Consider the following 22,763-nt stretch of genomic DNA (forward strand, 5'->3'; position numbering starts at 1 on the left):
TTGTTTTTCTCGGAATTCCCTGGTTATTTTTCAGTTATCAAGTTAAATTGTCCATATATCTAGTACTTGTAAGTATCCAGTCATCTATTGATGGAATTTCTTTATGTTTTTACTTTCTGGCATAAACCATTCTTGCCAGTGGAGCTGTTTTAATAGGAGGGTTGTCCGCTCCCTATAATTTGCTCCCATTAACAACCTCGCCACCGCCTGTTGTACTAATTGGAGTTTCCGGGCCATCTTCAAATGCAGCCCCTCATAGAGTGCATTGTAGTAATCCAATCTGGAGGTAACTAAGGCATGGACCACCATGGCCAAGTCAGACTTCTCGAGGTATGGTTGTGGTTGGTGCAAGAGCTTAACTGCAAAAGCCCTCCCAGCCACCACCGACACCTGAGCTTCAAGTGTCAGCGCTGAGTCCAGGAGGACCCCCAAACTGCGGACTTGTGACTTCAGGGGGAGTGAAACCCTATCAAGCACAGATTGCCATCCAATACCCCGATTGGCCTCAGGACTGACCAGGAGGACCTCAGACTTGTCTGGAATAAGTTTCAGTTTGTTAGCCCTCATCCAGTCCATCACAGTGGCCAGGCACTGGTTCAGGTTACGGAAGGCTTCCTTGGAGTTAGGTGGAAAGGAATAGTAGAGTTGAGTAACATCTGCATGGAGATGGCACCCAACTATAAAACTCCAGATGATCTCACCCAGTGGTTTCATGTAGATGTTAAAAAGCATGGGAGATAAATGGAAACTTGTGAGACCCTACAGGTTAAAGGCCAGGGGTCTGAGCAGGTATCCCACAGTTTCACCAACTGGATGCAACCCTCTGCAAAGTAGCGCCCCCAATACCCATTCCGGAGAGCTATCCCAGAAGGATACCATGGTTGGTGGTATCAAAAGCTGCTGAGATGTCCAGGAGAACCAACAGGGACACAATCTTTATAATCATTCAGACAAGCAGTTAATTTATTTTAATCCAGCCCCTGGACTACTTATATTGTCCAGTATAAAATATATTAGCTTTTATTTATGGTTTTTTTAGGTACTGCAGTAGCCAGTGCTAGTGATAACTGTAATAAATAAATAATATAAAAGCAGCAGCTGGAATTGAGCACAATTCTCCTTCCAGTATGCATGGCATTTCCAGTTACTTATGAAACAGCAGACAAATGTTCTTTTTGACTTATGTTTAGTGTTCTCTTCTTATTTGGTATGGGATTATTTTGGAATAGTTTATGATTTGCTGTGAAGATAGTGCTGCAAGTTTTAAAGAGATGCCCGCTCTTCCCCCTAAGATGTTGCTTTGACTTGATGTGTTCAGTGGTGTGTGAACTTTTAAGGTTAACACTTTAAAAAGTTACACCCCAACCCCCCCCCCCTTCTTTGCAATTCCCAGTATTTAATTCTGAAACCCATCTGTTGCCCTTTCTCCCAAGCCATCTGAATGTGGGTGTCCTTTTGACTTCCGTGTTACAGGGATTGTTGTTGTTGTTTTGCTGTCATTCCAAACCAGAGTGAAATGTGAGAAATTTAGTATGCCACCAAGGTGTGAACACATTCTTTAGGCTGTTGATATACAAAGCAACATCTGCTCCATTGCACTCCTTAGTTCTCAGCTGTCTGTGCCAAAATTTCGCAGTCCTTTTTGTTCCCAGCATGTGCTGATGTATACAACACAGCTGCTTAGACTACTTGTCACCCTTTTTAGTTCAAGGAGATTCTAGTCAATCTGTTTTGTTGGTTTGTTATATTGTTGTCATCAGAGATGTGTATACTTACAAATAAACATACAGCTTCTATGCGTGCATTTTTATCATAGATCCTGGCTGATGTATTAACTGAAAAAAAATGTTATAAAAACTTTATTTCTTGATACATTACACAGAGCACGTTACAGGGACTAGAAATATAAATTCTTCTGACTGCTAAAAACTCAGTGCTGGAGGACTGGCAATATTGCCTTTTCCCTATTGTTCTGTAACTTCAAGTAATTTCCAATTTATGGTAACTCTTATAATGGGATTTTCTTGGCCAGATTTGGTTAGAGGAGGTTTGACTTTGCCTTCGTCTAAGGCTGAGAGATTGTGTCTCGTCCAAGATCATCTAGTGTGTTTCCATAGCTGAGCAAGGCTTTGAACCCTGGACTCTAGAGTCATCGGCCAGCACTTGAACCACTGCTTCATGTTGCAGTGTGTGCTTATTCTCAGTCAGATGGATATAAATTTGCCACCTGCATTCCTGTATCTCATTATAAAAGAGTAACCCTATTGACCTCAGTGGGGACTCTGGTAGGTAAGCATGACTAGGTCTGCTCTGTTAGTTTCCTTTAATTCCAAAGCATGCTGAGTTTTTCACAGGAAAAGAGACATATCCTTCTTGTACATACTTGCTTTCATGAGATACACATCAGACTGTGCTGAGAATGCAGAATAAAAATATTGATTTAAATAAATGTAATCTCAGAAACCAGGCTAAAAGCATGGACTTTATGTTACCTTTTGATTTTTAGGAGTCATTCCCCCTCTTTTCACTCCCCCTTACGCTATCTGCAAGATTTCTGCTCAGAGTATTCTATCAGAATTCAGTCACTACAATTTCTGTTAGGATGCCAGCTTCCAAAATGTAACTAATTTGTATATTCATGTCATTTTCTAGCTCAGATATTATATCAACCATATATCCCCATCCAGATATCATCCAGATGTTTAAACTACAACTCTCATCATTGACAGTAGCCAACCTGACTGGAAATAATGTGAGTTTTGGTTTGTTTCAACATATTTGGAAAGCATTATGTTGGAGCGTGTTGTCCGGCTAATATTTCCAAATGTGATGAGCAAACTTGTAAATTGTGTTCTTGAAGGCCATGCTGCTTGGGGAGGTCTTGGAATTTTATATCTGAAAAGTAATTTTACCATTTTTTTGCAATTAGTTAAGAATAAATTCTAACTCTCAGAGTTGAAAGGTTTTACTCTGAAGTGTGCATCAGTAAGAGAAATGACTGTAATGACATGCTAATGCCCTTAAAGATGTAGTTGGGCAAGTCTGTGAGATCTAGAGCACCATCTCACTATAGCCCACTTTGAGGGTTTCATCATGCCATTATATTCATCCTTATATCATTTACAGAGATAGCCATGTCAATCTGTTTTAACATGAGAAGACATAAAGGGGTCTTATAGCACTTTTGAGACTTTCAAAATGCTACTAGATTCATTTATTCTTCTTAATAGTCATTTCCAAGCTTTGACTCTAGGCATGTTGTTTATTACATTGCATTTCCAAATGTTTAGCTGTAAGTAATTATAATTGTAGTCTTTCTTTGTAGATAGTAATTGAGTGAAGTGGCAATGAGCGTAATATTAGGCTATGGAAGTACCAGGAGTGCAAGGAAACCACAGCAGGAGCCTAGGACTCTCCACAACTCTCTGATGTTTGTATTTATGTAATTGTCATTTTCTATCCTACAGTGGAGTCTAGCCAAAGGTCAGTTGGTAGTAGATGGGCCCAGTACTTGTGGCAGACTGTTCCCCGGGAGCAAGTGCTGCTGGCTTTGCCCAGCTCCTTCCTGACCACTGGTTGATTTTGAAGTAGAAGGAAGAGAAACAGTCCTGTTGGGAGTAGAAGCAGTTGCCTCATGTTGGCTTCCTCAACACTGTTTTGCATTGCTCTTGTTAGTAACTGCCAAGTAACTTTATTTTTCATCAGGGACCAAAATGTTGTAGCAAGTGAGGAGATTTACGGGAAGTCCATGATATTATTTCCCATAGGATACTTTCCAGAATCTGCAAATGTCTTTTTTTTTAATTTGCAAAAATGTTCTTTTTCTCTTTTAATTTTGTGTCCTTCCTATTTATTTTATAGCAAAGGGAGTAACAGTTTCATATTAATAGGCTTGGTGTTACATATGATCTTAGATATGTTTCTCTAATATTTAAAGGAATGGGTTGCATAATGTCACACTTACCTGTGACTTACACGCAACAGAAAACCTTCACGCAATCTCTGCTCTTAAGGCCAAATATGATACAAGTTATGTTTTAGTGTTCACTCTGAGCCCAGAAGGCTTTATAGTATGACCCCTATAACCACCCGGATCAGTACTTGTGCTTTCACTTAACCACATCCAACAGAATATGTCTTCTTTAAAAATTGCTTCAGGTCATTTTATTTATTGTAAGCGTATGGTGGAAGTTATAGTAGAGTTTTGCTTTCACACCTAGCAAATTCCTAGGAATGTTACAAGTCCCCAGTGAGTATCTATAATAAATATCAGTGGAAACAGTTTATTTCAATAGCTCTTCCTATTATTTATGTTTCCTGCTTCCATGGCAAGTTCAGGAATATATTTACTGTGGATATTAGGATTGTACTGCAATGCAATAAGGGACTTAGGTGAAAAAAAAATGGGGCCCCTGGTGGCACAGTGTGTTAAAGCACCGAGCTGCTGAATTTGCGGACCAAAGGGTCCCAGGTTCAAATCCCGGGAGCGGAATGAGCGCTCGCTGTTAGGCCCAGCTCCTGCCAACCTAGCAGTTCGAAAACATGCAAATGTGAGTAGATCGATAGGTACCGCTCCGGCAGGAAGGTAACGGCGCTCCATGCAGTCATGCCGGCCACATGACCTTGGAGGTGTCTATGGCCTAGAAATGGAGATGAGCACCAACCCCCAGAGTCGGTCACGACTAGACTTAATGTCAAGGAAAACCTTTGCATTTACCTCTTAGGTGATAAAATGGGCCCTTCATATGTTTGGGGGTCTATAATTCCCACAATCCTTTACTGAACGTAGTTGGTATGAGCTGTAGCCCAAAACATCTGAAGGGCTAACAATTTCCCAACCCATGGTGAATGTATGTGCCTTCAACCTATGGTCACCTTATGAATTTCATAACCTGTGGATATGTGAGTCAGTCAGACTTTTCTTTCCCTTTTATCTCAGCTCTTTTTCTGCTTGGTTGCTGCATTGCAATATGCAGTTCTCGAGGAGTCATGTTGTTTAGCAGAGAAAACATTGGACTTTGGTTAAGGATGCAAATTCCTGCTCAGCTCATTGGACCAACTGTGACTTCTTATCCTAACCTACTTGTGCAGGTGGCTGTTGCGGGGTTAATATAAAGTAACCTCTCATGTATGCTGCACTAATTTCATTGTGCTAATGAATAACTTGCATGGTTTTTTAAAAGTGAAACATCCCTAAGGAACCTATGATCAGCTTGTTTGATTGTTGCATTTCACAAACATTCTGTTCTGATACTTTATCCATACAATCACACCCACCTAAAGTTTGTAGTTTGGATTCTGCTTTCTCCACCATTTCACCTAAGAGGAGGGGGGAATGACCCACTTTCTCTCGCAAAAACATACAATATTTTCACAGAAATGGGAACTGCAGAGTCAGCAGTTGGAATGAGATTAAGGGGCTGGCAAAAGATTTGAACCCACAGTTTTTTGCAAGCTGGTGCCAAGATTGCTACCTATGAACTACAGTTAATGTTAATTATGTGTGGGTATTTCAAATACTTCCTTTCAATAATACTATTACTCTTGGGCTCACTCTTCTGTTTTCCTTGAACAGGCTTACTCTTAAGTGCTAGTTCTTGTTTTCTCAAATGTGGAAAGCAGCTGGTTCCCATCCACCTCTTCATTTCTGTTTCATATACGAAGCTTCTCTTATAATTCCATCCCTTCCTCCTCTTTGTGCACTGTGCAGTGAGATCCAGCTGTTAGCCCTTCCTTCCAGAAGCATGTTTATTTTTACAGGTGTCTCTCTAATACAATATTACTTTATCAAGTAAATATTGTCTGCTTCTTACAAGTTTCCAAAACAATCTCACCCTCCAGTTATTTTGGTACAGCAGTCCCCAAGTTATGAACAAGATAGATTTTGTAGGTTTGGTCTTAAATTGAATTTGTATGTAAGTTGGAACAGGCACATTTTAAGTGTATCTCCAGCCAAATGTGTGTGTGTATGTGTGTGTGTGTGTATACAGTAGAGTCTCGCTTATCCAACCTTCGTTTATCTAACGTTCTGTATTATCCAATGCAGTTTGCCTTTTAGTAGTCAGTGTTTTTGTGGTCAATGTTTTTAATACATTGCAATGTTTTGGTGCTAAATTTGTAGAACCATAACGTAATTTGATGTTTAATAGGCTTTCCCTTAATCCCTCCTTATTATCCAACATTTTCGTTTATCCAACGTTCTGCCGACCCGTTTATGTTGGATAAGTGAGACTCTTAGTGTATATAGCTTTCAATAGCATATGGAAGGGTAAACCCCTACACTGTATTTGTTTTGCTGTCTGTGCCTCTGTTCAGAAGATTTCATCTCACTTTCTGTCCCTGTGAGAATTGGATTTTGAAAAAAATTGGCTTGTTGTGGAAACAAGAATTGGTAAGAAAGCTTCAGTGGGAACACCTTTTCCCCAGGACAACCCTTTCAGGAGTTAATGAAAGAGTTTTTAAAGAATAGATTAATATGTTTTAAAATCTTACTTTTGTATTATTTTGTTTGGTTTTGATGTGTATGTTCCCTTGGTGGGCTGGGAGGTGATACAGAAGTACTTCAGATAAATAAAGCCATTGATCAATGATGCAATTGTAAGGGTGGAAACACCTGTTTCTGAATAGAAAATTTCCCACTAATTTATGTGTGCTGTTTCACTTCATTGGACAAAAATATCCTTGTTATTCTGTTAGACATTGTTTTGTTAGGGAAACAGGAGTTCTCTTGCATTTGCTGGGTTTCTGTTCCACTTATCCCCAGTAACAAATCACCAGGGATAACGGAAGCTGGATTTTAATAACATTGCAGTATCTACAGATTTCACAGCATTTTTTCACATAGCCAAACAACAATACTTGTTGCACCTTGAAACATAATTACAGTCCCATATAACGGGGAAAAAATCCCATTTTTAGAAGGCCACTATATCATCGACCTCCCTATCTTCGCTGATTTCCACAGATCGTAAGTGCTATGGATGAATCTGTAGGACAATCTGGTGAATTTAATATAAGGAGGTTGTTAAATGCAAGGATCTTTCATTCTGTCAGGGCTGTTTTGACTATGCAGAAGTGCAGAGCTACATGGATTATTTTAGGAATGATGTCTAGGAGGAGTGAAGGCTCCCCATGTTACACATTCTTGGACTGTTCCAAGCACATGTGGGCTGAAAGAATAATAATTAAACAATATTGATAAGTGAAAGGGAAAATATAAATAACACAGTTGGCTTCCTCGTATTTTTTGTAAGGTAAGATACACACAACTCTGACTTTCCCCAAGTTAGATATTAAAAATGACTTTTGAAACAATATGTATAAGGCACTTCTAATGTGAAAAAATGGGGCCCATTTCTCTGAGTCACTTTAAAATGATGGTGTCAGCTCTTGCTACTGGCAAAGCCAAGAAAGTCGGAGAAAACAAAATTATTTTTATTCCGTATTCTGTGCTAGGTATTGCTGATCTTTCTGACTCCCACTTCTAACTTTTTTTTCTCCTTTTGACTAAGAAACAGATATCCCAATGGGACTATTTGATAAATTCTTAGTGGGTAGGACTACAAGAAGCTGGCCATTACTTCATTTGTTATGGGTGGCCTAGCTCTTCCAACAGAAACACTTTGTTGGGAAGCAATGCCCTTCATTTGCCTTCTGAATCTTTTTTCAACAGTGCAGAAACAGTAGGTTTCATACATTACATTTCCTAGTCTAATGCTATGATTTATTTATTTATTTATTTATTTATTACATCATTTCTACCCCGCCCTTCTTATCCCTCAGGGGATACAAGGCGGTTTACAACATGAAACTCTTCCTGAGTTTACTTTGTGTCAGTGATATTCTTGTTAAAGGACTTCTGCACCTCCCAGTTTTTAGAGGTATTCAGAACTTATTCCAACTTTGCTTCAAGTCTTTCTTGCCAGTCGCTGTCCTTCTGTATCAAGGAGAACCCAGAACTTTAATCTTGTCCCCTACCCCACCCATGTGTATTTTGATTGCCTTTTGAGTTTAATCCTTATAATAATAATAATGGCAAGATTGCAATAGTTGCCAGTACCAAGCTGTGGGAACATGCACATATTTATATTGGATTAAAAATGACAACTGGATTTCTCTAGCTTTTGAGAGAAGCCTTTGACCACAGAGAAGGAATTAAAGAAATGGAGGCTACAGGCCCCTGTCCCAGAAGAAAAGGTGTAGCAGGCAGAGGAGTGTGGGCTGTTCTTATCTGATGAGGTAGAATAAAGCAGCACCTGCCCTAGGTAGGATTTTGAGAAATAACTTTCTTACTGCCTTGCTGCATATTTATATCTGTGAGGGTTTATATTTTCCATGACACATGTAGGTTCTTTTTTTTGGCATTCCAGATATTAAACTGCTGCTTTCAGCATCCTTCTTCATTGCTATTCTCCCCCATTTGGCTACACTGACCAGGAAGATTACATAGTACCTACTGCTGCCTTCTAGTGTGAATCGTGATAGCAGTTTGCTCCAAAGAAAGAAAGAGGGATCTCAAAGTCTCTTTGTTAGAACAGCACTAGCCCTGTTCATTATAATTTGGTATACAGTGTTTCACTAATACCAGTTTGCCTTGTATATTCATTTTATTACAGATCCATGTGACTCAAGTCAGATCTGACAAAGAATACAAAAAATAAAATAAATGGCTGCCACGTATTCAGTTTCTCCTTTCACCCACCAATGATTTTTAACATAAAATACTGTGTGTCGTAGCATCCCTTAGTTTCATGCTTCTGTGCTCCAAGGTAAGAACTGTGGAGAGCATCTCATGTATGAAAGCTTATGCCTTTAAAGTGCCAGCCAATGTAGCCTCTTAAACGTTTAAGAAATGTCTTAAGTGGATAAAATCTATGGTTTTATTTTTTCTTAAAATTAAAATAAAATCCTGATAGCATAAATTCTTGATACATAATTGGAAGAAAATAATTTCCCAGTGAAATAAATGAATTTTAGTCAGTTATATATAACTAGAAATGAATGATATCCTTATTGTCTTACAAAATCTACTCCCTTCCCCATCTCCGAAATGTAGAGGAAATCTCTTATATCACATAGGGTGCTAATTTTGGAACTCTTCTTTAATTTGCTGAGTAAATCTTTTTTTTTTCTAATTTTAAAAATCAGTTCCTGCTTTACAGTGTTTTGTACTGTTAAAATGAGCTCTGTAATCTCAAATCAGGGCCCTTTCTCCAACTTGACTGACTAAAGCTATTGAAATTTATATAATGTGTTTGGTGCTGTTATGCAGCTGAATTAACACAAACAGCATCTTTTAAAGTCCATCTTCAGTACAACTGCATTTGCTTTCCTGTTCTTATGGATTTTAAACTGAGAATTGCTTTCTCTGTGTAAAAGCTAAATCACAGTATTTGAGGACTTGAAGGAAATGTTGCAACTTTTCTCAGGGTTTGAATTTTTGACCATTCAAATTAGTGTTATTGTCATAGTCAGAAGCTCTTGCTAGTAATGTTACCTCAAAAGGATCATATAAAGTTACTGTACCAGAATATATGGAACAGTTTGAACTCTTATGAAGAGTACTATGTAAACATGTCGTGATAATACTAAGATACATTTGTTATTGAGTAGACCAACCACTAAGCCTTTTTGCACTTGTATTTTGTTGCTATCATCCTGGTACCTTTCCTAATATTGTATTCAAAGGCTGCAGACAAAAGGACATTGTTGGCCTTGTTCTAAATCTTGTTCAGGAAAACCCCAGAACAAATAATTGACGAGTATTCGTCTCCATCTCCCTGAGAAGTGAACTTTAAATGCTTCAGCACTTGTCACAGATGTTTCCCATAATCCATTCTTTTAATAATACTTGACAAGGGAGTATTTTTAAACGATGGGTCATTTATCTGTATGGGCACAGAAAGAGAAGTAAAAATGGAAAATGGACTCCACTTTCAGTGTTTCGGCATGATGGTGTATCTGGTAAATCCCTACTTTCTAAAGTGACCTGAACTCTAGATGCAGGGTGGTATTTCAAGTTTTTGTTTTTACTCCAAATGTTAATTATTGGGATAACTGGAGTTTGTTCTGTGTTCTTTTTTGTATTTTAACTTCTGCTTTCACATGAAAATTATTGACAGCTATTTGCTTGAGAAAGTTGTCCTGGGGAGCCAGCAAATGATGCCAAAGTCCAAATTGTGTCCATAAAGCAGCAGAAAAATATACAAGAGAAAGAATGAGCTGCAAAGAAAATACTAATAGTTAAAATTGGGTTTTGGGCTCCTTTGGCCTTCTCCAGTTTCGTAAATAGTCCTCACCATTAGCTAAGCTGGCCAGGGGTGCTAAGACTTGCGGTGCAGCAACATTTTGAGTGCTGTGTGATTTTATTACCTTCCTTTAGGGAGAAATCTCTATTAAAAGTACAGTAGAGTCTCACTTATCCAATCTAAACGGGCCAGCAAAACGTTGGATAAGCGAAAAAGCTGGATAATAAGGAGGGATTAAGGAAAAGCCTATTAAACATCAAATTAGGGTGCAATTTTACAAATTAAGCACCAAAATATCATGTTTTACAACAAATCAACAGAAAAAGCAGTTCAATACACGGTAATGTTATGTAGTAATTACTGTATTTGCGAATTTTGCACCAAAACATCTCAATGTATTGAAAACATTGACTACAAAAACATTGACTGCTAAAAGGCAGACTGCGTTGGATAATACAGAACATTGGATAAGCGAGACTCTACTGTATTGGTATACAATGTCACTTGAAAATATAGTAGTTATACTAGAATGGGCAGGGGGAAATGCAGTGTAGCACCTGAGGCCATTTTTGTGGCTCTCGAAACCATTTTGCTATCAAATCTTCACAGGGACATTTTAGATTGGGAAGGGTCTTTTTTCTCCTAATGGGAAGTGATCTAGAAGCAAACTTCAGCAAACTCCAAAGAACCATATCCTGAGACTCAAGACTAGCCCGGAACAACTCAGAGGCTTTTTTATTCTAATATGTCTCAGGATTAAAAAGAAACAACCCAAGAGTGGAAATAAAATGTTGTACTTGGTCCCGGGGTTTATCAGGAAATAGTCTGAGACCATAGAAATGCCTGGACGTGTGTGTTTTTAGAACAAAGGTCCTCAAACCTTTGAAGCAGCATGTCAGTTCACAGTCTGTCAGATTGTTGGGATATTGGGACTATAATTTAATGATAATAATAATGATAATGATAACAACAACAACAACAACAATAATAGTAATGCTATTTCTACCTGCCTTTCCTTGTGGCTCCTTGTGAGCAAATTTCCATGCACACTGCATATTTTTAGTGCAAAAAAAAATCCATGAAAGAATACAATATTTAAAATGAAGAACAATTTTAACCAACATAAACTTACCAGTATTTCAGTGGGAAGCATGGGGCTGCTTTTTGGCTGATGAGATAGTCAAGTTAATTATGGCTGTTGTTGTTGTTGTTATTGTTGTGCCTTCAAGTTGTTTCAGATTTAGGGTGATCCTAAGTCTAAACTTATCTGGCCGGGGCCAGATAAATGACCTTGGAGAGCTGCATCTGACCAGCAGACCTTAGTTTGGGGACCCCTGATTTAGAACAATAACAACTCCAACATATGCATCAATCTCCTGATCCATTTGCCCCATGTAGAAGTGGCCAGAATATAATATATATGAAAATTGTAAAAACCATAAGAAATATTAAGATATTTTTGCTTTCATCCCAATGAAAGTTGCTCAAGCTGGTATAATTTAAGATTGTATTCCACTATTCTGCCCCCTAAAGACTTCTGCTTTTGCCTGGTTCCTCTCCCTTACTTAACAAATCATTGTTCTATTGCTGTGATTAGAAATGTGAAGGGAATAGCTTGCATTGCCAATGCAATGCTAAGGGAGATTTACTTTATTGCTTTCTATAAATATTTGTATAGCCTTTGTGGGGTTTCTGCCCATTTTGTATGTGGGTAGTTCGCCGTGCAGCTAGCTATTTATGTGCCTTGGTTGGGCTCAGTATCCTAGTGTTTTGCACCTCTTTAAAAACAAGCATTGAAAGCATTTTGACAGCAGGCTATGACTGGAAATTCAACTACAGTAGAGTCTCACTTATCCAACACTCGCTTATCCAACGTTCTGGATTATCCAACACATTTTTGTAGTCAATGTTTTCAATATACAGTAGAGTCTCACTAATCCAAGCCTCGCTTATCCAAGCCTCTGGATAATCCAAGCCATTTTTGTAGTCAATGTTTCCAATATATCATGATATTTTGGTGCTATATTCGTAAATACAGTAATTACAACATAACATTACTGCGTATTGAACTACTTTTTCTGTCAAATTTGTTGTATAACATGATGTTTTGGTGCTTAATTTGTAAAATCATAACCTAATTTGATGTTTAATAGGCTTTTCCTTGATCAGTCCTTATAATCCAAGATATTCGCTTATCCAAGCTTCTGCCGGCCCGTTTAGCTTGGATTAGTGAGACTCTACTGTATTTATATATTTTGGTAGGTTTATTTGGATTTCAGGTGAGATCTGAGCAATGTGCTTCCCTGCTCACTCTTACTTTACTGTGCAGTATATTAGCAATACTGTGAAGTCTAGAATAGGGCAATTTTTGCTCATGTTGCCTGTGTCGCTTCTATCTATTCTTCAGTGCACTCTTTACAGTCAGTTCTTTGTATCTACAGAATAATTTATTTAAACAATTTTTGTAGCTGCCTTTCTCTAAGAAAAAATAACTTATAAAAACAATTAAAGCTGATAAAAAACAAGCATAAAAACCAGAAAATAATAAAACATCTCCCTAGTGAAAACAGGCGATACTCATTTACAGACTAAATAGTAGCATCAGGTTGTACAGCAGTTACTTACCAATCTGAATGCATTCCCGTTACCCTTTTTTTTCCCTAGACTAACTCACTCCCCACACACACATACATGAACAACATAGAGAAAACTAGAAAGTTTACTGAGAACTTGCTGTGATGTCATATGTTGTCAATAGCCGCATACAAAATGTTTTCATTCTGATGTTCTGACTATCCATAATTACTTTTTCATTTCTAAGTGGAGAACTACATGTTCCAAAAACAAATATTCTCAGACTTGCATTTGTTGACCTTAATAATGTGATAGCATGATTTGTGGAGGAGAATTGGTGAGTGGGTGGAATACGTCACTGTTCTTAACACACTGATTGTTGTTGTTAACATCTGTCAAGCTAAGTTTTAAACCAAGGAATGAAAGACCTTCAAGATTTTCAAATTCAGAGCCATGGCTTCCTTGACTGAGTCATATAATGCAGTCTTCTTTTCCTACAGCTTTTCACCTTACCAAACATTAGCATCTTTTCCACTGAACCATGTTGTATCATAATTCGTAAAAAAATACTATTGTTTCATTTTATGTTGTTTTCAGGGACAATCCCAGCTTGATTTACTGTAGGGCTCTTGTTGACAGTCAACGGTATTCACATAATTCTCCTCCAGCAGTACATTTCAAATACAGTAAATATGTCAGTTTACTTTACTTTCCAACTTTCTTTACTCCCTTGCAAATCTCCACTTTAAGGAGGCCTTTCCACAAAATTATATTATTGGGAGCTTAATTAACAACAGTGTGTAATATTTTACATTATACATTGAAAGTGTAGTCCAGGCAGAGGATGCTGGATTAATGGATTCCATGAGGATTGACATGGAAAGTTTATAAGAGTGCAATCCTATATACTATGCAGAAAAATTCAATGCCACTGAACTAGTCAGATTCACTTCAGATGGCTAAGAAATAATTTTACTCAGCCAGAAAAGAAGCCAAGGACTCTTAATATGTGTTCACTTTTGCACTTTTGTACATGTGTATATGCTACCCACACTTTGTGTAATAGTAGGATAGCAATTGTATTGTAGCCAAATTGTATTGTAGCCAATTGACTGAAAGCCAAAACCAAGGTCACCACGACATCTGTTATAGAACTCCAATATGCCTTAAAAACTGTGGCATAGACACTGAGAACTGGGAAGCCCTGGCCCTTGAGCGCTCTAATTGGAGGTCAGCTGTGATCAGCAGTGCTGCGGAGTTCGAAGAGGCACGAACGGAGGGCTTAAGGGAGAAACGTTCCAAGAGGAAGGAGCGTCAAGCTAACCCCGACCGGGACCGCCTTCCACCTGGAAACCGATGTCCTCACTGCAGGAGAATATGCGGGTCAAGAATAGGTCTCTTCAGCCACCTAAGAATCCACCCCCAATTCACCAAGGATGGAAGACAATCATCCTCGAGCTACGAGGGATCGCCTAAGTTAAGTGTATTGTAGCAATTCTGTCAACTATACAAAGGTTGAGCTGGCTACTTCTGCTGTCTGGATTCAGAACTAGGTCTAGTAGCCGAAGGTCTTTCTCTACAGTTTTGAGAATTGTGCAGCATATAACTTTTTATCATGTTACTTTAATGGAGACCATGGACGAACAGCCATAGTTACTCTCTTTCCATGGATGTATTCACAATAAATGTGCACCAAAGAATTTCTGGTGATATTCTTGAAGTCAGTAACTATGTAGTATTAATAAATAAACTTTTACATTGAATTGGCACTGTACAACCTCACACTGGCAAAGGACACACCCATGGTTCTCTTCAAGGCATTTTCAAAGAGATTGTAATTGGATGTCCATTTCCTCATTCAAATGGTTCATGCATGGCAGCATCTCTGAAACTGATTTAACAAAAACAAAAACAAAAAACAGAAAATACAGAGTTTCAAATATCTTTTGCGCAGATTATATCCTTACAGCGTAGCTTCCAGTCTGAATTGTTCTTGGTTCACCGCTTATATTGTATATGTCTATTTGTCTCCCTTGGGTGTCCATTTGGACACACAATTCCTTAATAATGCTGCGGTGCTCTTTGTTGCATGGTGGCAAAATGTTAAAAGAAAATCATGCTGTAAAAGCCAAGTTCCTTCCTATACGACCTCCCCTGAACTCCAAAGGTGTCACATGATCATATTTCCTGCTTGCTGTAAATGGAAAATAGCCCTTCCGCTATAGAAGTCCCCTTTGAAAAGCAAACAGTATGGTTTCCTTGTAGGCAGACAGCTGGCCAGAAAGCAAACCCAAAACCTCTTCTTGCTTTTCGGGAATCCTGATCATGTCAGAAAAGAGGCAGTCTTTGATTGAATCCAGATTGAGCCGTTTCCTGTTAGCGTGCTAGCTCAGCCCTCTGTGTCTTATTCCACAAGTCAGTGTTATTGAATGGTCGCTTGCCAAGTCTCTTTAAAAAGCTTCAAGGCAGCATAGTGAAATAATGCAAACAAAACGTAGACCTCAGATATTCCATGAAATGATTTCAAGCATCTTGGGTTCATTGCTGATATGTTTTTGTTTTTATTTTAAAGACACACAAACATATTTTAAGAGACTGCAAACTGTAGAATACATGGCTTGAAGGGACTGTTTACGGCTTTGTTAATTCCACTTTGTGTACAATGTTTTCTTAAGATTGTTAGCAGAGTACAACACATTTTTTTGTATTCTGCTAGCTAACAATCTTAATTCACAACTGCATTTGGAAAACATGAATGATATATTGTTATCCTGACACACAATGTTTGCTATAGATTGCATCTCAACCAGTTCTTTGGCCTTTAAATAACTTTAACAAGAATTACTGTATATACTCGAGTATAAGCCTAGTTTTTCAACCCTTTTTTTAGGGCTGAAAAAGCTCCCCTCGGCTCATACTCGAGTGAGGGTCCTGGTCGGCTTCTATTCAGGTCAGCTTAAACTTGAGTATATAGGTATTCAGAGTTGGACAGTCTTATCTTATTAAAGTCTTATTATCTTAAATTACAGTTTTATATAGATATTCAAAAACATTTAACCTACTGATCTCTCAAATAATGTAATTTTATTAATATCTATTTTATTTTTGAAATTGATCCATAGCTGCTGCATTTCCCACCCTCGTCTTATACTCGAGTCAATAAATTAGGTATCTTGGCTTATATTCGGGTTGGCTTATACTCGAGTTTATTCGGTACCTTTCATCCTATATATTGGCTGAAGATCTGAATAAGTTCAAGTGTGCATGTGGCTGTCCCTAACAGATAGCTTCATATGGGAACTGGGAGAGGAGTTAGGGTGGTCTGAACCGATTGGTGGGAAGTGGAAAGGGCTAGCAAGTCACATAATCATTCCCATCAGGAAGTGGGTTCAGTTCCGTCATTTTTTCTTTTTAAGGAATATTCACAGATGAGTATACTAGTATGTCAGTATAACAGGATGCATAAAGCACCTTAAATCAGAGCTTTCTAAAGATTTCATGTTGGAAATCCTTTTTATCCATAGTGGTTGATGTTTGTATCATTACCTCATTTTGCTTGGTCATTTTATGTTTTATTGTATGTTATGTTTTAACCGATTATTTTACTTGATTGTTGTACCATTGTTTTTAGTTATTGATATGTGTTTTAAATTGTTATACTTGGTTTCTGTGTTGGGCTCGGCCCCATGTTAGCTGCCCCAAATCCCTTCAGGGAGATGGTGGCGGGATAGAAAAATAAAGTATGATGATGATGATTATGGTGACACACTTTTTAGACATGCATAATTTCATGACATGATTTATTTATTTATTTCGTGTCAAAAGCATTGCATAACAAATACATTTTAAAATGATGAAGAAAAAAAAGGAAATCACAAGTAACTAAATAGTTTTAGACCAAAAGCGGGCAACAGCAACTGCATTGTCCGTAGCTTTAAACAACTCCTCCTCCGTACATGAGGCAGGACATTGTGGGCAAGCATACATATGCGGAGTTGTTTGTTTTGCTCCACAGTCACACAAGGTGGAGGATTCCTCCAGGTAGTGCCACCTTGCCAAGTTGTCTTTAGATCTGCCCACTCCACTTCTGAGTCTGTTCAGGGACTTCCAAGTTGCCCATTCTTGGTTTGCCCCTGGAGGAAGACCCTCATGGGGGGCTATCCAGTTAGAATTGCGAGGTTTAGCTGCCCAGAGGGATACCCTTGCTGCTGCTGGAGGAACATCAAGAGGAGTGTTGGTTCTCATGAAGCCCTTCCTTGATTTGAGTCTGGTGGGAGGAGGCTGATAGTCATGCAGTGGGTGGCTTTCACAATGTTCGACCTTATTTCTCTCGCAGTTAGCAGCAACTTCCCATCGCACGTTAGGAGGGGCAATGCCAGCTAACTTGTAGAGTTTATCAAAAGGTGTAGGTTTAAGGCATCCTGTGATTATCCTGCATGTTTCGTTTAGTTCTATGTCCACCTGCTTCGCATGGGCAGACTTTTGCCAGACAGGACAGGCGTACTCTGCAGTTGAGAAAGACAGGGCCAGGGCTGATGTTCTTATTACTTGTGGGTCTGCACCCCATGCACTGCCAGTCAGTTTCCGCAGGATGTTATTGCGTGCAGCTACTTTGTGCTTGGTGTTCATGCAGTGTTTCCTATATGTTAGTGTTCGGTCTAAGGTGACACCAAGATATTTAGGATGGAGACAGTGTTCGAGCTCTTGGCCTTCCCAAGTAACTTTCAGTTTCCTGTTGGCTTCATGGTTACGTAGGTGGAAAGCACACACTTGTTTTCTTGGCAGGGTTAGGCTTCAGGTGGTTCTCTTTGTAGTAGCTGGAGCGATCTTTCAAGGCATTAGTGAGTTGGTTTTCATCTGTTTCAAAATCTTTTGCTTGTGTTGTAAGGCCAAGGTCATCAGCATATATAAAGCTCTTGTGAGTGGTGGGTGTGGCTGATCGTTCGTGAAGATGTTAAATAAGGTCGGGGCAAGAATGCTGCCTTGGGGTAAACCATTCTTTTGCCTCCTCCATCTGCTTTTCTGGCCCTGAAACTCCACATAGAAGCTGCGGTTTTCTAGGAGGGTCTGGACAGTTTTTGTAAAGTCAAAGTCCCGGGTGATATGGTAGACTTTATGCAGCATTTTTCTATGTTGCACCATGTCATGGGCTGCCGTAAGGTCCACAAAAACTGTTCCCGTAATGCAGCCTTTCTCATAGCCTTCCTCGATATGCTCAGTCAGATGACAATTCAGTTTTATTACCAAACCGGAGGTTAAACCAACTCTTTATAGAAGTTGCAGACACGTTCATAAACTGTAATAATGAAATGTTTGGAGACACAACATATCTCATGAAAATCTTTCATTTATATATTTTAAAATATGTGATTTATTATTTCACATAGACTCAGAGGCTTCTTGTTACATTGGCATGGTACACCTCTGCACTTCAGCTGACACACTAATGTGTTGCAACACACAGTTTGGAAAACTGTGCCTTAGACAAATATACACATAATCATATGCATGATGGAAGAAAATGAAACAGAAACAGCTATTTCTGTGTAGCCACCAAGAGTGTGAATGGGAGGAATTTTTCACAAGCAAGCTTGTGTTGAAATGAGTTTGTGCAGGGGACATGTGTGGTTGCTTAAGATTTTCCCATTACAATGTGATTGCTGAGTGTGATACAAATGGGGCAAATGCAGGGTCTATGTAGATTTAGAAAATATAGAGTAAATACCTTTTTTTCAGGGATAGGCAAACCCATACATGGAGAAATATACATATAGCGAAAGTTTCCTGATTAATATGGTCAAGGGGGGAAAACAGTTGATAACAAAAGCATGACAACATGGATAAGTACTGAGACTGGATATAAAGAGTGAATTGGAAATAGGGTTGCCTCTTGACCCTCCGTACCAGGAGGTGATGCAATGTGTGTGTGTGTGTGTGTGTGTGTGTGTGAGAGAGAGAGAGAGAGAGAGCACTTTGATTTGACAGAGAAAATCTGTGCAGTGTCTCTTATTTCACAGCCGTTAAAAGGCCCAGACGCCTCCCATTCCATCTTGATACTGTAACAGGCATGGCAGAAGAATAAACAACAATGAGATCACTGAGCCATCCTCATTTGGATTACTTTCCATAATATGTTTGAGCATGCTGTCTAAGTGGTGGCAAGCCCCTCTTAGGAGACCACTAGGGTCTCATCACTTTAAAATGTTGCCTGATCATGTTTCCGTTTGCATAACTCCTTTCTGATAAAAGAGATGGACGCATGCATCCCATTCCAAATAGCTTGTATCTTCCCATTAACTCTTAATGCAACTTGATACTGTTACAAGTGGAAACTTGAAAAAAAACTACAGATGGTCCCTAATCCATGCAATATGCTCTTTAGAAAAGCTTGTGTTGCAAGGGTACAATGAATTACATTTCAAAAATGCTGTTGTTAGTCTTGATTATAATATATTCATTGAATCAATAGGATTTACCTGCAAACCTGCATGTAGGCATACCATCCAACAATTAATTTAATTGGTATAATGTAGTTTGGAAAATATAGAATTTCATTTTTGCAAGATATGTGAAAAAGCCAGACATTTAATTAAAAGCACCCCTCACTTTTTGATAGTCTGCTTTTTGTTAGCTATTTCCAATTATAACCAGAACCCATACATATTCGACACGGGATCTTCTCTTTTGATCTATTTTGTCATGTTTCCTTAGCCATCCAAACAATGCTACAATGTTCAGAAACATTTTTTTTTTGCAAATTTAAGGGAATGGGTTGTGCATTTTGATGATTTCCAGTTTCTGGTATTGCAATAATCCATACATTGCCAAATAAGCAGGGGACATCTATAGTGAAGTTGAAATATAGATGAGGCATCCATATTCAGCATCATCCCAAAGAACCTTAAATACATTTCTTTGTTTCATGTTTATAATAGATTTCTGGAAAATATCCTATTTAGAGCTTGTTTAGATTCATATTTGCATAGTTTGTCAGTTATTTGCTATTGAGACTTCTCTGTTTCAGACACACAGTATATTAAACTTTGTTGCCTGTGTTGATTTTGGGTTTACTCTCATGCATGAAGCCAATTCTGCTTTTCTTTGGTTTAGTTTTATTTTGGAATTTTACACTGTGCAATTTGATACCACTTTAATTGTCATGATTTAGTGGTATGGAATCCTGGGATTTATAGTTGGTGATTCACCATCACTCTTGGACAGAAAAGGCTAAAGACCTTGTAAAACTACTACTCCCATGGTTCAACAGCATTGAGCCCTGACAATTAAAGTGGTGTCAAACCACATTCATTCTGCAGTGTAAATGCACTCTATTTTGTTCAGTTTAACCAGCTTAAACTGGTCTGCCAGCTCTAGCTCTATTAAGAGAGGACTGACTTTGCAGCACTGATCCCGGGCAAAAGGAAGAAAGGAGTTCTTTGCCATTTTTATTCTTGAAGGAAACAATGAGTAAATTTATTCTCATTGTGAGGAAGTTCAGATCCAGGTGTCCCTGTCTTGTGAAATTTTTCAAGGAGTACTTTTATTTTTCATCTGGAAAAACACATCATGTGCTTTATAGGTGAAAACTGCCAAATCGTAGTCATAAATTATAGTCCAATTAAAGAGGTTTACTTTTCTGGGAGATATGCATTATTGAAGAATCCCAGTCCTTTGGTTCCCTCTTGTCTAGAATTTCTTTCTTGCAGCTAAATTTGGTATCTTGAAATTCAGAAACTAATTTAGATCCTGACAGGATCGTTCTAACAGAGGTAATTCCTTTCTTATTGCAAGAAAAAAGGCAGTATAAGGGAGCTAAGGGGTGGGAAAACAGCCTTGTGGACTGTATGCAGCCCCGGCACTGCATTAGCCCCACCTCACCTCACTCACTATCACCTTACACGATTTGGAAATCAAGCTATTTGAAGCTATCTTCCTTTTACCATGCTTTGGAAGCTGCCATCAAAGCACTTACCTTGGTGATATCTGTATTAAAAGTATTTCTTATAAATAAAAAGCTATACATATTTTTACATCTATATCTTGATGTGCCAGATTAATTGGTTCATACTTTTAAATATGTGCCAGGTACATTCACAGTGTATCATCTACTTTCAGAAAATTCCTATATACATACCAGGAATCTTGTTGAATCTACCTCTGGTAGCAGATATTAATGTCCCTTTGTATTTTATTTTATTTTTTGCATAGATTGAAAGGGACCAATTGCCCCCAGATCATACTGTTAGCCAACATGAGACATGTAAGATAAGGTCAATAAAGGCTGGTACTCTGGAGAAGCTTGTGGAGAACCTACTGACAGCTTTTGGGGACAACGACTTCAACTACATCAACATATTTCTGTCAACATACCGAGGCTTTGCAACAACAAAAGAAGTTCTGGAATTGATCCTTGACAGGTAAGACTGAGAGTAGAGAAAGACAATGTTTCAGCAAATGTTGTATGATTTGCAGTAAGAGAATACAGATTGGAGTTTGTATGCTTGTTTTGAAAGCTGAAGTTTTCCTCCTCCCTGATTTCTACTGAATGATTTCAAAAATGCAGCTTAATAGTTCTGCAGCCTGCCATTTCAGTTCTGTTTTCAGGTATATGGATAATTTTATAATGATATGACTGCTGTGCAATATTGGGGTTTACTTTTTGTGATTTATCAGCCTGAGAACATCACCTTTTATTTCAGAAAAAAACTGACATCCAGTTTTCGTGATAGTAAAGGAAAATGGTAGCTTGAACCTGCTTCTGAGATGGAGCTTAATGGCTTTAGGAAATAGGTTTTTTTGGTGTGTTATATGCCTTAAAGTTGTTGGAATTCATTCCCACATTGCCCAAGTCTGCAGTCCTCAATGAGTTATAGTTAGTTAATTTAGGAATAGGCTGAGGGAATTCCTTTTCCCCTGACTCCTGAATGACAGTTGGAATGTATCTATTTGTTCTCTTCTCTCTTTCTTTCTGCTCTCATTCTGATTGGTTATGTAGAATGGATGCTTTGGAAGTGCATGCCTTTTTTTCAGACTTCGGCTTTTTTCATCTGGGTATTGAGACTTCTCTCTGCTTGTGTGTGTCAGGAGAGATGTAGTGCTTGGAGATTTTTCCCACTTTTCAACCCAAGAAGAGATGGAGTTAGACAGTAGCTCAGACTCAGTCCTTTATTTTTAAGAAATGTAGATATTATTTTTGTAAATAAACCTTTTATAACTTTAAAGATTGAACTCTACATCTTTGCCTCCTAAGCTCTAAATTATTTTCCAGCCACAACAATTCACGCTCTGCTTGCTGTGAGCAGAATGCTCAACTATCAGTATCCTGTTTGTATTTTTGGATGCTCTGCTATTTTGGGAGTTTTCCCTAACAAAAGTTACCTATGTTCTTATAGCAACACACCTTAGTTTTTAAGACTTTTTTAGGCAAGGAAGCTTCAGAGGTCATTTTATTAATTCCTTCCTCTGAAATATAACCTACATCATCTGGTATATGGACACTATTTCCTGTTCCTATATCCATCCATCTCTATTTTTACATTTTCATTTTTAAAAGATGGTTCAAAAGACAGTGATTAGACCTTTATAGACAGATCTGTGTGTCTACATAATCACAATTTCTCAGTTTGGTAAGAATGAAATCGGCAGCTATAAAGCCAACAATATAGTTTTCAAAATTTTGGGTTAGGTTATTTTTGTAAATGGATGTTTATGATTGCTGGAGTCAGTATTATATAATATGCACCAACATTGCATAGATGAAAAATGAGAAATGTTTCTTAAGATGAACATCTTGATAGCTGCTGAAAAAAGGGCAACAGAGAATTAATTGCCAAATAAAGACAATTGGAAGTATGTCTTTTAGTGAAATTAGGCCCTACATCTCCTCTTACCAGTTACTGTAGGGACATGTTATGGCCAGATACTCAAAGCTGTATTATCCTA

At 38.3% G+C, this 22,763-nt stretch overlaps 1 protein-coding gene across 1 annotated transcript in view; it reads left to right on the forward strand.

The window, feature by feature from the left end:
* Positions 1 to 22,763, forward strand: part of rgl1 (ral guanine nucleotide dissociation stimulator like 1) — a 94,663-nt gene that overhangs the window by 15,658 nt on the left and 56,242 nt on the right. Inside the window, exon 3 of the mRNA XM_062980729.1 lies at positions 21,030 to 21,238. Within this exon, the coding sequence (XP_062836799.1) occupies positions 21,030 to 21,238 (209 nt within the window). The remainder of the gene's footprint in view (positions 1 to 21,029; positions 21,239 to 22,763) is intronic.

This window comes from Anolis carolinensis, chromosome 4 (genome assembly GCF_035594765.1).
Source record: "Anolis carolinensis isolate JA03-04 chromosome 4, rAnoCar3.1.pri, whole genome shotgun sequence".
In the NCBI taxonomy this organism is placed as follows: Eukaryota; Metazoa; Chordata; class Lepidosauria; order Squamata; family Dactyloidae; genus Anolis; species Anolis carolinensis.